At 43.8% G+C, this 16,119-nt stretch overlaps 1 protein-coding gene across 4 annotated transcripts in view; it reads left to right on the forward strand.

Annotated features, from left to right (window-relative positions):
• The first annotated feature begins 537 nt into the window (after positions 1 to 537).
• Positions 538 to 16,119, forward strand: part of AXL (AXL receptor tyrosine kinase) — a 315,211-nt gene continuing 299,629 nt past the window's right edge. For all 4 annotated transcript variants that reach the window (XR_010908745.1, XR_010908744.1, XM_067460938.1 and 1 more), the window contains exon 1: positions 538 to 1,447. Coding sequence is in view for 2 of the 4 variants with exons in the window: in XM_067460938.1 (XP_067317039.1) it covers positions 1,375 to 1,447 (73 nt within the window). In the remaining 2 variants the exon portion in view is untranslated. The remainder of the gene's footprint in view (positions 1,448 to 16,119) is intronic.

The raw sequence follows: 16,119 nt of genomic DNA on the forward strand, positions 1-16,119 counted from the left end.
TGCCCTTTTTGCCACCTAGATGGAACAGAAGACACTCTGTAAATGCTCAGAGGCACTTTTAGTATCTATCTTCTCTACTTCTAGGCCAAGCATTACATCTCTGGTTACAGTGTAGAAGCATTCCTTGTAGATGCCCTTTTCACCACCTAGATGGAACAGGAAACACTCTGCATATGCTGAGAGGCACTTTTAGTATCGATCTTCTCTATTTCTAGGCCGGCATTACATCTATGGTTACAGTGTAAAAGCATCCCTTGTAGATGCCCTTTTTGCCACCTTGATGGAACTCTGTATCTGCTCAGAGGCACTTTTAGTATCTATCTTCTCTACTGCTAGGCCAGGTATTGAATCTATGGTTACAGTGTAGAAGCATCCCTTGTAGATGCCCATTTTGCCACCTCCTTTTTTGATTCCCCAGCAAGTGGGTGCGTGTAACTTTAAGAAAAAGTTTGCCTTTCATTCTCTCACTCCTCTGTTCTCCTCCTCCTCCTCCTCCTCCTCCCATTAACCCTGGGAAAGCTGGATGGAATTTGCCCATCCTCCTGTGTCTTCCCACCCACCCCAACAACCTCTCCCTTTCAACTTGCGAGAATCTTTGGCAAGCTTTTCTGCTTCCACTAAAGAACTTTTCTCTCTCTCTCTCTCTCTCTCTCACTAGTGTGTGGGAGTGGGTGAGTCAGGACCAGAGCAGAAAGGGGAAAACACATTTCCCTAATTTTTCTCTCTCTTTCTCCTTTTTTCTCTTTTGGAGAGAAGTCAGCACTCTGGTCCTGGAGAGAAAGAGTCGAAAGAGGGGCAGACTCTGTTGGGTGGTCAACCTGGGGAAAGAGATCTCTTGCCTTTCATCCTCACTTCTAGAAAGAAAGAAAGGAGTGAAAGAACAAACAGAGGAGGGGGAAAAAATAAATAAAAGATCAGGTGCAAGACTTTTTGAGGCAAGCCGGGTGGAAAAAACAACACTCTGCCTTGGGAACCAACACTTAAGTGGGAAATTTGAACTTTTTCACTTGGCTCTCCAACTTGTTGCTGAGCAATCCGAGATACGGACAAACCTCAAGAGCCAGGGAATTATTCTGAATTTCCACCAGGATTTTTTGGCAAGCCAAGGGAGAGAAAGAAGTTGTCTTTTTTTTTTTTTGCTTTGTTGGATCCATCCTTTCATCCATCTCTTGGGTGCTGACTTCATTCTGGGTTTCGTCACTTGTTTTTGTGGAGACAGGGCTCCGGCGACAACAATTCCTTCGGCCTTCTCTCCAGGAGACTTGGGAGAAACAGTCTCCTGATTATTATTATTATTATTTCTAGGGATCCTTACATCTCTGCCAATGAGACTTTAGTTTGTTTGGAGCTGAAGTTTGTCTGGAGTCCTGGGAAATGGGTCAACTTGGCCGCTCTCTTCTCTCCTGTTTGCTGGTTTGGTGGACGGGCATCTCCAGTGCCCAAGAAGGTAAGAAAGAGTACACCTGTATGCGAATGTGTGTATGCAAAACAAGGTCCACAGCATTGTCAAAGGCTTTCATAGCCAGAATCACTGGGTTGTTGTAGGTTTTTTGGGCTATATGGCCACGTTCTAGAAGCACTCTCTCCTGATGTTTCGCCTGCATCTGTGACAAGCATCCTCAGATGTTGTGAGGCCTCAAAAGCCTATAACAACCCAGTCCACAGCATTGTTTTTTCTTGGTCAATGGCAATTTAAAACAGAATGACTGAGCGGAGATCACCAAAAGTGTCAAGAGCCGGAGTGATGTGATAGATCAGTGATTCTCAACTTGGGGGGTCGCTGAGGGGTGTCAAAGGGGTCACCAAAGACAATTGGAAAACATGGTATTTTCTGTTGGTCATGGACATTATGTGTGGGAAGTTTGGCCCAATGTTAACACTCCACCAGTGTTCACATTTGGGCATATTGACTATTCGTGCCAAATTTTCAGTCCAGACCCATCATTGTTTGAGTCCACAGTGCTCTCTGGATATTGGTGAACTACAACTCCAAAACTCAAGGACAATACCCACCAAACCCCTCCAGTATTTTCCGTTGGTTATGGGGGTTCTGTGTTGGAAGTTTGGCCCAATGCTATCACTGGTGGGGTTCAGAATGCTCTTTAATTGTAGAAAACCTATAAATCCCAGCAACTACAGCTCCCAAATGTCAAGTGTATTTTCCCCAAACCCCACCAGTGTTCACATTTGGACAAATTGAGTATTTGTGCCAAATTTTCAGTCCAGACCCATCATTGTTTGAGTCCACAATGCTCTCTGGATATTGGTGAACTACAACTCCAAAACTCAAGGACAATGCCCACCAACAGTATTTTCTGTTGGACATGGGGGTACTGTGTTGGAAGTTTGGCCCAATGCTATCACTGGTGGGGTTCAGAATGCTCTTTGATTATAGGTAAACTATAAATCCCAGCAACTACAGCTCACGAATGTCAAATCAATTTTCCCCAAACTTCACCAGTGCTCACATTTGGGCAAATTGAGTATTTGCACCAAATGTTCTGTCCAGATCCATCATTGTTTGCGTCCACAGAGCTCTCTGGATGTAGGTGAACTACAACTCCAAAACTCAAGGTCAATGCCCATCAAATCCACTATTTTCTGTTGGTAATGGGAGTTCTGTGTGCCATGTTCAATTCCAGTGGTGGTGGAGTTCAGAAAGGTCTTTGACTGTAGGTTAACTATAAATCCCATCAACTACAACTCCCAAATGACAACTCCCAACCCAACCAGTATTCAAATGTGGGTGTATCAGATATTTGTGCCCAGTTTGGTCCAGTGAATGAAAATACATCCTGCATATCAGAGATTTACATTACAATTCATAACAGTAGCAAAATTACAGTTATGAAATAGCAACAAATAGCAACAAAAATAATGTTATGGCTGGGGGTCAGTCGCTACATGAGGAATTGTATTAAGGAGTCACGGCATTAGGAAGGTTGAAAATTACTGTGATAGATAGAAAGTCTATCAGAATATCTGGGCACAAGATGCACTTTTGGGCAGGAAGAGATAGAATAGTATTAGTCCGATGTAAGGATTGGTATCAGGGTCAAATGATAGAAAATCTTACACTAGTTAAGATGCTTCCTGATATGGGTTGCATTTGTACCAGCGGTTCCCAACCTGTGGTCCGCAAGAACTAAAATATGGTTCACAGCCTCACCATTACTACACTGTTGCAACACGAGTGACTGGTTTTGCGAAACCCTCTTACAGTGCCAAGGCTTATTAAATATGGTTTTCTGTGGGCGAGCAGATGGCGACTACTGGATGGCATGTATTCTGTATCAGAAACTAGAGCTGAGGTGGTCTATCCAATGCAATTTCCTGAATCAGCACCCCAAATAACCAAATCAAATCAAAAGTTGACCAAAAACTTATTTGTAACCCTTTTGGTACTAATGTTGGAGAGTGGTCCCTGATCAAAGTGGTCCCTGGTCAAAAAAAGGTTGGGAATTTGGGGGGTCGCCGGGGGGTGTCAGAGGGGTCACCAAAGACCATCAGAAAACATGGTATTTTCTGTTAGTCATGGACATTATGTGTGGGAAGTTTGGCACAATTCTGTCACTAGTGGGGTTCAGAATGCTCTTTGATTGTAGGTAAACTATAAATCCCAGCAACTACAGCTCCCAAATGTCAAGTCTGCTTTCCCCAAACTCCACCAGTAGTCACATTTGGGCAAACTGAGTATTTGTGCCAAATTTTCAGTCTAAATCCATCACTGAAGAATGGATGCAGTTGTGACACCACTTTAACTGTTACAGCTCAATGCTATGTCTTCCTGGAATATGTAGTTAGCATTCTTTGGCAGAGAAGGCTAAAGACCTCGTCAAGCTATAACTCCTGTGATTCCAGAGAATTGTAACCAATCCACAGTAGTTCAAGTGGTATTCATTCTACAGTTTAGAGCCCCTGGTGGCACAGTGGGTTAAACCCCTGTGCCGGCAGGACTGAAGACCGACAGGTCGCAGGTTCGAATCCAGGGAGAGGCGGATGAGCTCCCTCTATCAGCTCCAGCTCCTCATGCGGGGACATGAGAGAAGCCTCCCACAAGGATGATAAAAACATCAATTCATCCGGGCGTCTCCTGGGCATCATCCTTGCAGATGGCCAATTCTCTCACACCAGAAGCGACTTGCAGTTTCTCAAGTCGCTCCTGACACAACCAAAAAACATTCTACAGTTTCAATTCGTCCCCAGACTCTTGAAAGTAGAGCAGATTATCTGGACACACGATGCATTTTGCTGCAGGGTGACACTTTTACACAACTTTGGGCAAGTGATGGTCTCTCAGCCTCACTTATCTCATAAGATACTTGTACGGATACAATATGTTTGTGTGTATTGCCTTGAAGTTTTGAGAAGTTACTTGGGCTATTGACCATGGATGTTGCTGTTTATTAGATGTCTTGTTATAAAGTGTTTTCATAGGTAAAGGTAAAAGCTTCCTTTGATATTAAGATTAGTCATGTCCAACTCTGGAGGATGGTGCTCATCTCCATTTCTAAGCCAAAGAGCTGGCATTGTCCATAGACACTTCCAAGGTCATGTGGTCAGCATGAATGCATGGAGCGGTGTTACCTTCCCGCAGAAGTGATACCTATTGATCAACTCCCATTTGCATTTTTTCAAACTGCTAGGTTGGCAGAAGCTGGGCCTAACAGTGAGAGCTCACCCCGCTCCCTGGATTCAAACTGCAGAGCTTTCGATTAGCAAGTTCAACAGCTCAGATGTTTAACCTGCTGCACCACCAGGAGCTATTATTATTATTATTATTATTATTATTATTACCTATATAAATAAAAATGTAATGTTCGTTTGTGGGATTAACAGAACTCAAAAACCACTGGATGAATTGCCACCAATTTTGGACACAATACACCTACTACCCCAAGAAGTGACCATTGCTCAAAAAACATGGATTTTGTCATTTGAGATTTATAGTTCAACTACAATAAAGAGCATTCTGAACCCCACCAACGATGGAATTGAACCAAACTTGGCACATGGGATGCCCACAATCAACAGGAAATTTTGGAAGGGTTTGATGGGCATTGACCTTGAGATTGGGAGTTGTAGTTCACCTACATCTGGAGATCACTGCGGACTCAATCAATGATGGATCTGGACCAAACTTGGCACAAATACTCCATATGCCCAAATGTGAACACAGATGGAGTTTGGGGAAAATAGACCTTGAGATTTGGGAGTTGTAGATACTTGGATTTATAGTTCACCTACAATCAAAGAGCATTCTGAGTCCCACCAACGATAGAATTGGGCCAAACCTCCCACACAGAACCCCCATGTGGGCTAAAGCAACGCGTGGCAGGTGACGGCTAGTTGTTGTTGTTGTTGTTATTAGTATTATTATATGAAGTACTATCTAAAAACCTCCAGAAGCAAAGGAACACCGCACAGCTAGATCACAACAGCCCTGCAAGGTAGGGATGCCTCTCTCTAGGATCACAACAGCCCTGTGATGTTGGGATGTTGTTTAGTCTGATCACAACAGCCCTGTGAAGTAGGAATACTTCTTAACAGGATCACAACATCTCTGTGAGGTAGAGGTGTCTCAGTTCAGGGTCACAACAATACTATGAGGTAGGGACACCTTTTAGCAATATTTTAAAAGCCCTGTGAGGTCAGTTAAGGTGAAATTAATAGGTCAAGGCTAGCCTGTGAACTCTGTAACTCCATAAAGGATTCCAACAATCTCTTTACCCCAGGTCTGATGTTCTTATCTCTTCTATTACTGACAAGAGAATGGGACAGGGCGAGATTTCAAAGCAACCAAGTCTCCTTTTCTTGCTGTGTCTGGGGATTGGGTGGTGGTTGTTGATGATTCAGTTGTCCGTTTTGGGAGATTTTGTGCGCTTTAGGAATTTGGCCACTCCAGGTGCTTTCAGCTGGGCCACATCAGTCACCACCGTTGCGAAATCGGAACACCCCCTTCGTCTCTGGGTTTGGAGGGGAAACTTGACTCGTTGTAACCTGAGAGTTACAAACAATGATTGGTAGCCGGAGCCAAGAGAGAGCTTCAGTGTTGTGACCTGATGCCTTGAAGAGCTGTACGGTTCTGATTTCTCTGCGCTGGCAGTTCAAGAATCAACACCAGTTATCACTGTATTTGGAGCCCCCAGTGGCGCAGTGGGTTAAACCCTTGTGCCGGCAGGACTGAAGACCAACAGGTTCCAGGTTCGAATTCGGGGAGAGCGCAGATGAGCTCCCTCTATCAGCTCCAGCTCCTTATGTCTCATGCAGGGACATGCAAGAAGTCTCCCACAAGGATCATAAAACATCAAAACATCGGGGCGTCCCCTGGGCAACGTCCTTGCAGATGGCCAATTCTCTCACACCATAAGCAACTTGCAGTTTCTCAAGTCGCTCCTGACACGACTGTCTATGACTTGCTTTGGATTATAATGCCCAGAATTTTAGGCATATTGGGCACTGAAGTCCAAAACAGGTAAAACTGCTCCAAAATTCACTTACTGGTATTTTATGCCACTGCTATACATGACCTCCAGCAAAACTCTGTTCCTAGGAGTTTGCAAAATACTTTTTGAGAAGTCTGGAGTGAGAGTCTGGAGTGCCAGGAAATTAAATGAGCCAAATTATCTAATCCAGTGTTGCTCAACCTGGGGGTTGGGACCTGTGGGGGGGGGGGGGTCACAAGGGGGTGTTAGAGGGGTCACCAAAGGCCATCAGAAAACACAGTATTTTCTGTTGGACACGGGAATTCTGTGTGGGAAGTTTGGCCCAATTCTATCGTTGGTGGGGTTTAGAATTCTCATTGATTGTAGGTGAACTATAAATTCCAGCAACTACAGCTCCCAAATGTCAAAGTCTATTTTCCCCAAACTCCACCAGGGTTCACATTTGGGCATATTGAGTATAAAAATAAGCATAAAAATGGACCTGATGGGGAAATATTAAGTATATCCTCCCTTGGTGAGCCCAGGTCCTAAGACCAAAGAGCTGGGTGCGAATCTCCAACTCAGCTTGATTCCTATACTTAGCAAGGACTTTGTTGACTTCTCAACTTGCAAAGACTCTCCATAGGGACTTTATGTATGTTGTCAGCTTCCTCCTTCCCTCTAGTCCAGCTTTTCTCAACCTGGAGGTTGGGACCCCTGGGTTGGGGGGTGGCAAGGGAATGTCAGAGGAATTGTCAAAGACCATCAGAAAACGCAGTATTTGGTCCAGATCCATCACTGTTTGAGTCCACAATGCTCTCTAGATGTAGGCGAACTACAACTCCAAAACTCTAAGTCAATGCTCACCAAACTCTTCCAGTATTTCCTGTTGGTCATGGGAGTTCTCTGTGCCAAGTTTGGTTCAGTTCCATCGTTGGTGGAGTTCAGAATGGTCTGATTGTTGGTGAACTATAAATCCCAGCAACTACAACTCCCAAATGGCAAAATCAACCCCACTAGTATTGGATATTTGTGCCAAATTTGGTCAAGTGAATGAAACTATACCCTGCATATCAGATATTTACATTACTATTTGTAACAGTAGCAAAATGACAGTTATGAAGTAGCATCGAAAATAATGTGATGGTTGGGGGTCACCACAACATGAGGAACTGTATTAAGGGATCGCGGCATTAGGAAGGTTGAGAACCACCGATCCAATCTCGTTTGCGTTACCGAAAAAGGTGACAAGGTGTTGCCATTGCTTTTGAAGAAGTGTTTTTCTCTCCTTCCTTCTTGGGTAAAGCGGTGATTCTCACTCATGCTGGAGGGATGGGAAATGCCAGAGAGCGCTCTCCAAATTCATATTCGGAGATGGAGCCAAACTCCAAGGGTGTGGCAGCACATATCTGGTGCCTTGTGTAAGAGGAGGGTTAGCGTCTGGAGAGCAAAGTGATCATTTCTTCATGTACTCTCCCTCCTTTCTGTAAAGTCCTTGGGGCATATTGCAGTTGTAAAACAATGGCAGCCTCTCCACTGTACACGAAAAAGAACAACTAGAACAATAGCACAATCAGGCAAGGTTACCCACGGACTGGCGCCAGGAATGCTTAATTTTGAGTTGGTACCCCCCACTGAATATGTGATGGAAGAATGTATTCCTTATTGGAAATTACATAGCCTATTGAAAAGGTAAAAATGATGGCACTTCCATGTTACAAATATGAGAACACCTTTTGAGAACCACTAGTGAAGAAAAGCATATTTATTTATCGTATCAGGAGTGAACCAAATAGTTGTATTGTATTAAAAAGAATGCAAAGTTTGAAAACTTGGCATTATACTAAATGTCCTTTGACCAGTAGCTGACCACTTGGAGCGCCTCTGGTGTTGCCGCAAGAAGGTCCTCCATTTTGCATGTGGCAGGGCTCAGGCTGCATTGTAATAGGTGGTCTGTGGTTTGTTCTTCTCCACACTCGCATATTGTGGACTCCACTTTGTGGCCCCATTTCTTAAGGTTGGCTCTGCATCTCATGGCACCAGAGCATAGCCTGTTGAGCACCTTCCAAGTCACTCATTTTTCTGTGTGCCCAGGAGGGAGTCTCTCAATTGGTATCAGCCATGGCTTGAGGTTCTGGGTTTCAGCCTGCCACTTTTGGACTCTTGCTTGCTGAGGTGTTCCAGCAAGTGTCTCTGTAGATCTTAGAAAACTATTTCTTTATTTGAGTCGGTTGCATTCTGGCTGATATCTGAACAGAGGATGGGCCGGAGATGTCACTGCCTTGGTCCTTTCACTATTGGTTGCTACTTCCTAGCAGATGTCAGGTGGTGCAATACTGGCTACACAGCGTAATTTCTCTAACAAGCATGATCTTGGGTTTTGTAGGTTTTTCGGGCTGTATGGCCATGTTCTAGAAGTATTCTCTCCTGACATTTCACCTGCATCCTCTGAGGATGCCTGCCATAGATGCAGGCGAAACATCAGGAGAAAATACTTCTAGAACATGGCCATACAGCCCGAAAAACCTACAACCACCCAGTGATTCCGGCCACGAAAGACTTGACAATACATTAAACATGACCTTTGAACAACTGATATTCACAAGCACTTATGTAATGGCACACAGGTAACTCAGTTGTTAAACTGAAGAACCATGTCTTTAAACTACCAAGGATAAAGACATGCCACTACAAAAACATATTGGGTTAGCAGAGGATGGTTGCTTCTTTGAAGTTGCCCATCTAGTCTCTCTTGTTTAAAACATGCACTCAAGGGACAAAAACAAAGTAGTCTTCTTTAAAAATAACAATATATGCTGAATATATACAAACTTCCTGTATATATTCAGGATAGGTCAATGTCTTCAAGCATATAGATATAGTCCAAACTGTGTAATTGTGCTCACTGAAGAGACAAACTGCAATCCACCTTCATTGACGTTTAAAAGCATACTGTTCTACTAAAGTCCAAAGAGTAACATGCATCCACCTCCACTGAGGTCTGATGCAAACTGAATACAAAAATGGAGTCTTGTGTCTGAAGCCAATCCCACACCAAAGAGTGGTATTTCTCAACTTGGGGGTTGGGATCCCTGGAGGGTCGCGAGGGGATGTCAGAGGGGTCACAAAGACTATCAGGAAACACAGTTTTTTCTGTGGGTCATGGGAGTTCTGTGTGCCACGTTTGGTGCAGATCTATTGTGGGCTGAGTTCAGACTGCTCTTTGATTGTAGGTGAACTATAAATCCCAGTAACTCTCAAATGTCAAGACTTATTTTCCCCAAAATCCACCAATGTTCACATTTGGGCATATTGAGTATTCTTGCCAAGTTTGGTCCAGATCCATCATTGTTTGAGTCCACAGTGGTCTCTGGATGTAGGTGAACTACAGCTCCCAAACTCAAGGTCAATGCCCAGCAAACCGTTCCAGTGTTTTCTGTTGGTCATGGGAGTTCTGTGTGCCAAGTTTGGTTCAACCCATTGTTGATAGAGTCCAGAGTGCTCTTTGATTGTAGGTTTGCTATGAATCCCAGCAACTACAACTCCCAAATGACAAAATCAACCCCCCCCCCCCCCAATCCCACCTGTGTGCAAATTTGGGTGTATCGGGTAGTTGTGCCAAATTTGGTCCAGTGAATGAAAATACATCCTGCATATCCAATATTTACATTACGATTCATAACAAGAGCAAAATTACAGTTATGAAGTAGCAGCAAAATAATGTTATGGTTGGGGGTCACCACAACATGAGGAACTGTATTAAGGGGTCGTGGCATTAGGAAGATTGAAGATTGAGAATCACTGCCAAAGAGGTAGAGTCAAACTGGCAAATCCAAATGTACATGCAGTATAGGTAAACAATTATAAACATTTACAAACAGTTGGTGGAGGCTTGGAAGGTTGACATTCCCAGCATTCCCGACTACTCCAGATTGCCGCCTTCTTGTAGGATATTTGTAGGCGCTCGTATAGATTAGGATCCTCACTCCACCCAGACGATTGCACTGAAAGAACAGCTTTTCTCGTACTCCTTGTCCACCCTAATTGTATAACAGGATATCCCAAAGGAAAGCAAGCCAGATTGGTGTCGCGGTTTGAGGGTTTGACTCTTGGAGACTAGGGTTCGAATTCTCACTCAGTCATGGAAACCCACTCTCATATCATCCAGTGTTTCGCAACCAGGATTTGCATCCCCAAACAATATCAGACTGTAGTGAAGAGATGGCAAAAGTTATGACTGAGGACAAACACAAAAACTAAGACAGACTGAAGCAGTTTGCTTTTGCCTGAGTCTACAGCAGGCATGGGCAAACGTGGGCCCTCCAGATGTTTTGGTCTCCAACTCCCATAATTCCTAACAGCTTCAGACCCTTTTCTTTTCCCAATCAGCTGCTTAAGCTATTAGGAATTGTGGGAATTGGAGTCCAAAACACCTGGAGGGCCCAAGTTTGCCCATGCCTGCACTGACCTCATCCTAGTCTGGACCCAAATGGCATCAAATTTAGTGAAAGTTGGGATCTGTGACTCTTCTCCTCATTTCGTGTATCTCAAACTGGAAAATCACTGTCAGTCAAAAACCTAAAGCAGTGGTTCTCAACCTTCCTAATGCTGCGACCCCTTAATACAGTTCCTTATTTGTGGTGACCCCCAACCATAACATTATTGTCATTGTTACTTCACAACTGTAACGTTGCTCCTGTTATGAATAATCTTGTAAATATCTGATATGCAGGATGTATTTTCATTCATTTGGCACAAATACTCGATACGCCCAAATTTGAATACTGGTGGGTTTGGGGGGAGGCTTGATTTTGTTATTTGGGAGTTGTAGTTCCTGGGATTTATAGTTCACCTACAATATCAAAGAGCATTCTGAACTCCACCAATGATAGAATTGAATCAAACTTGGTACACAGAGCTCCCATGATCAACAGAAAATACTAGAAGGGTTTGGTGGGCATTGACCTTGGGTTTTGGAGTTGTAGTTCACCTACATCCAGAGAGCACTGTGGACTCAAACAATGATGCATCTGGACTAAACTTGGCATGAATACTCAATATTCCCAAATGGTGGAGCTTGGGGAAGATAGACATTGAGATTTGGGGTTGTAGTTTCTGGGATTTATAGTTCACCTATAATCAAAGAGCATTCTGAACTCCACCGATAGAATTGGGCCAAACTTCCCACACGCAACCCCCACGACCAACAGAAAATACTGTTAATTGTCTTTGGCAACCCTTCTGACACCTCCTTGCGACCCCCCCCCAGGGTCCCGACCCCCAGGTTGGGAAATACTGACCTAAAGGCACACAACAGCAGTTAGTGGAGGCTTCAAGAGGAACTGTTCTGTGCTTTTGAACTGGTGTTACTATGGGGCATCTACGCAATGGGTCCTTTGGAAATGCATGCTAGAAAATAGGTTTGTTTGGCTGCCTGCCTGGCTGGCGTTTCAGGAGAATTGGCTAAACAAGTCAAAGCATTTTCATTGTTTTTGGCCACTGAGTATTATGTAGTAAAGCACTTAAGCCCTCTTATTAAAGGTGAGGATCATTATTCAAGATAATCACAGTCAGACATTACAGCATGAACAATTAATAGTCAATTTGGCTGCTGTGAGTTTTCCGGGCTGTCTGGCCGTGTTCCAGAAGCATTCTCCACTGACGTTTTGCCCACATCTATGGCAGGCATCCTCAGAGGTTGTGAGGTCTGTTGGAAACTAGGCAAGCGTGGTTTATATACCTGTGGAATAATGTCCAGAGTGGGAGAAAGAACTCTTCTCTGCTGGAGGCAAGTGTGAATGTTGCAATTACCTTAATTAGTATTGAATGGCCTTGCAGCACAATAGTCAACTTTTTGTCTGGCTTTTATCTTAACTGCAAACTCTAAGGAGTCATTGTGTTTAGTGAGGCATGCATTTCCCTATATAAAGGTGTATTTCCCTGTGTAAAAGGACAAAGGGTAAGGCACAATATTTCCATGGGGAAATGGGTGCAGAACATCATGAGATGGTGCCAACAGTCCTCGCCAGCATAGCTAAGGTTGAGCTGCTAAAAGTTTCAGGCCAGCAACATCTGGAAAGTTGAAGTTGAAGTACAAAGTTGAAGTACTTTGGCCACATCATGAGGAGACAGCAAAGCCTAGAGAAGACAATTATGCTGGGGAAAGTGGAAGGTAAAAGGAAGAGGGGCCGACCAAGGGCAAGATGGATGGATGGCATCCTTGAAGTGACTGGACTGACCTTGAAGGAGCTGGGGGTGGTGACGGCCGACAGGGAGCTCTGGCGTGGGCTTGTCCACGAGGTCATGAAGAGTCGGAAATGACTGAACGAATGAACAACAACAACATCTGGAAGGTCACACGATTTCCACCCTCCATCCAAGGAGGAGAAATGCAGCTTTCCCCAAATCTCTATCTGCATTAGCCTGCCATCTGTACACCAGATTGCAAATGTGAATTTTAAACCAGGTCTTTAGGGAACAGGATCTGTTAGCATGAGGCCAGAACTGGAGGGAGTGCCCACTAAAGGCTTCAGAAACAGATGTTAAGAAACATGAGTAAAAGAACAATTTTGATCTTTCTATCTATTCGCTACGCTCTATCTATCTATTTATCGATCAATCAATCGGTTGATCTATTGATGATCGATCAATTGATCTATCAATCTATCCATCATCCATTCTTATGTATCTATCCTATCCATATCTGCCTATCCATCCATCCATCTTATATTTATCCATCATTCACCCAACATTATCTGTCCTAGTTCTATCTCCCTATCCATCCATCATGCATCCAATCTTATAAATCCATCTATCGACTGTCTTATCTATTTATCCTATCTATATCTGCCCACTCATCCATTCTGTCTATTCTATCTCTATCTGCCGGAGCCCCCGGTGGCACAGTGGGTTGAACCCCTGTGCCGGCAGGTCGCAGGTTCGAATCCGGGGAGAGGTGGATGAGCTCCCTTTATCAGCTCCAGCTCCTCATATGGGGACATGAGAGAAGCCTCCCACAAGGATGATAAAACATCAAATCATCCGGTGTCCCCTGGGCAACCTCCTTGCAGACGGCCAATTCTCTCACACCAGAAGTGACTTGCAGTTTCTCAAGTCGTTCCTGACACATCAAAAAAACATCTCTATCTGCCTATCCATCCATATTTGCCTAGCTGTTTATCCATATATCTATTCCATCAATCTGTCTCTACAATCTCTCTCTCTCTCTCTCTCTATCTATCCATCCATCCTTTGTATCATAATATATATAATATCTGTCGTATGCTATGTCATCTTTATCTGCCTATGTATCTATCATATTTCTCTCTCTGTGTGTGTGTATCATTCATCCATCCATCCATATTACCTTATATATCCATCCTATCCTATCTCTATCTCTTTGTGTCTATACCTGTGATCCACCCATTCTATCTTATAGAACTATTTTATCTTTACTTGCCTATCTGTCTGTCTGTCTTATCTATCATCCATCCATATTATCTCATATATCTATCCTGTTCTATCTTTTCCTTCCCTGTCTAGATCTATGATCCATCCATTCTATCTTATCAAAATATTTTATCTTTATCTATCTATCCATCCATATATCTATCCTGTCCTATCTTATCTATCGCTTTCAGTCTATATCTGTGATCCATCCATTATATCTCATTGAAATATTTTCTGTTTCTCTCTCTCTCTCTCTCTCTGTCTATCTAACCATCCATCCATCCATATTATCTCATATAGCTATCATGTCCTATCGTTTCTTTATCTGTCTATATCCGTGATCCATCCATTCTATCTTATTGAAATATCTTATCTTTACCTGCCTCTCTCTCTCTCTCTCTCTCTCTCTCTCTCTCTCCATCCATCCATTTCTCTATTTCTCCTGGTCTCCCTCCCTCTCTCTTTTCCGTTCTTTTTTCAGATGGGTGAGTCGATGAGGCAGACTCACACTGGAGTAAACTTCCGCTTTCTCCTCCATTGGAAGGAGATTATTTACATTCTCACACCTACTTGTTTTTAGCACAATCCCTTGGCGGGAGTCAGATGTCTTTTGTGGAATGTCAGCACTTCAAAGAGGAAGGAAAGTGAGCTGTCCTACTAGTTCTCCAGGCAGACAAAAGTCAAACCCAATGCTGGCTGAGGATTCTGGGTGCTGTAGTCTATAAGAGCAAAATCTTCCTCAAGTTCCGGGTTTGAGAGAGTGGTGACAAGTAACACAGAGGAGAAGCAAAGCTTAACTTGTAGAACAGATGGAGTTTTTTTTTGTCGTGTCAAGAGCGACCTGAGAAACTGCAAGTCGCTTCTGGTGTGAGAGAATTGGCCGTCTGCAAAGACATTGCCCACGGGACACCCAGATGTTTTGATGTTTTATCATCCTTGTGGGAGGCTTCTCTCATGTCCCCGCATGAGGAGCTGGAGCTGATAGAGGGAGCTCATCCACCTCTCCCTGGATTCGAACCTGCAATCTGTCGGTCTTCAGTCCTGTTGGCACAGGGGTTTAACCTACTGCGCCACCGGATGGATGGAGGTGGCACACGGATAAATGTTGCCATCTCTTACTCTCCTGTGGCTTCACCCACATGCATTTCTCTTGGTTTTGTGGATGTTGAGGACCATTTTGGTCTTTCTTGTAGCCTCCTCCACTCCACAAATTTGCTGAACACTGGGGATGAATTGGATCTCTGGACTGAACTGGACTCAAATTCCTATCAGCCCCAACCAACCTGGCAAATATTCATAGGAAATCAATATAATGAGTAATGAACAGAAAAGGTTCATCAACATCCAGAGGGCTAGAGCTTCCCCACCTCTAGTTAGAGGAATGTGTATTTTATTTGAATTTTGCCATTTGACACTCACTGCCTTTAGTGGAGCGCTGTCTTTTTATGAGTCAAACGATGACACTGTTAACAGCTTGGCTGATTCAGTCACGAAGCCTCTGGGGAGTTTTGTTGGCATCCTTTGAAAACACACATGCTCCATTTATGGCATATCCCGTTGGTCTGGGATTGAAGGGTGCCAAGTTACCAGGGGGGAAACAGCCCCGGCTTTGGCAACATGTGGCTCTGAACAAAAGAACAAGCTGAACTCTCCATGGCCACAGAGGTTAACATGAGCACTTTCTAACTTTTCCACTGCCATTCATGGCAGACAAAAGAAAAGATTGGCAACTCTCTTCATGATAAGGCACCAGCAGAGTTTGGAAACATTGCTTTTTAGGACTGGAATTGTCATATCTCTCAAGCTTTACTGTGTTGGGAGGAAGATCCTAGGGTTTGTCTTCCAGTCCTAGTTCCCTAAAATAATTTTTGCATATTTTTCAACATTTAAAGGGGGATTGTTGTTGTTATTTATTTGTTCAGTTGCTTCTGACTCTTTGTGACCTCCTGGACCTGTCCACGCCAGAGCTCCCTGTCACCTGTCTCAAGTCAGTCACTTCAAGGACATCATCCATCCATCTTGCCCTTGGTCGGCCCCTCTTCCTTTTTCCTTCCGTTTTTCCCAGCAAAATTGTCTTCTCCAAGTTTTCCTGTCTTCTCATTATGTGTCCAAAATGCTTCATCTTTGCCTCCAATATCCTTCCCTCCAGTGAACAGCTGGGCTTTATTTTCTGGAGTATGGTCTGGTTGGATCTTCTCGTGGTCCAAGACAGTCTCAGAATTTTCCTCCAACACCACAGTTCAAA

This window comes from Anolis sagrei, chromosome X, assembly GCF_037176765.1.
Source record: "Anolis sagrei isolate rAnoSag1 chromosome X, rAnoSag1.mat, whole genome shotgun sequence".
Taxonomy (NCBI): domain Eukaryota; kingdom Metazoa; phylum Chordata; class Lepidosauria; order Squamata; family Dactyloidae; genus Anolis; species Anolis sagrei.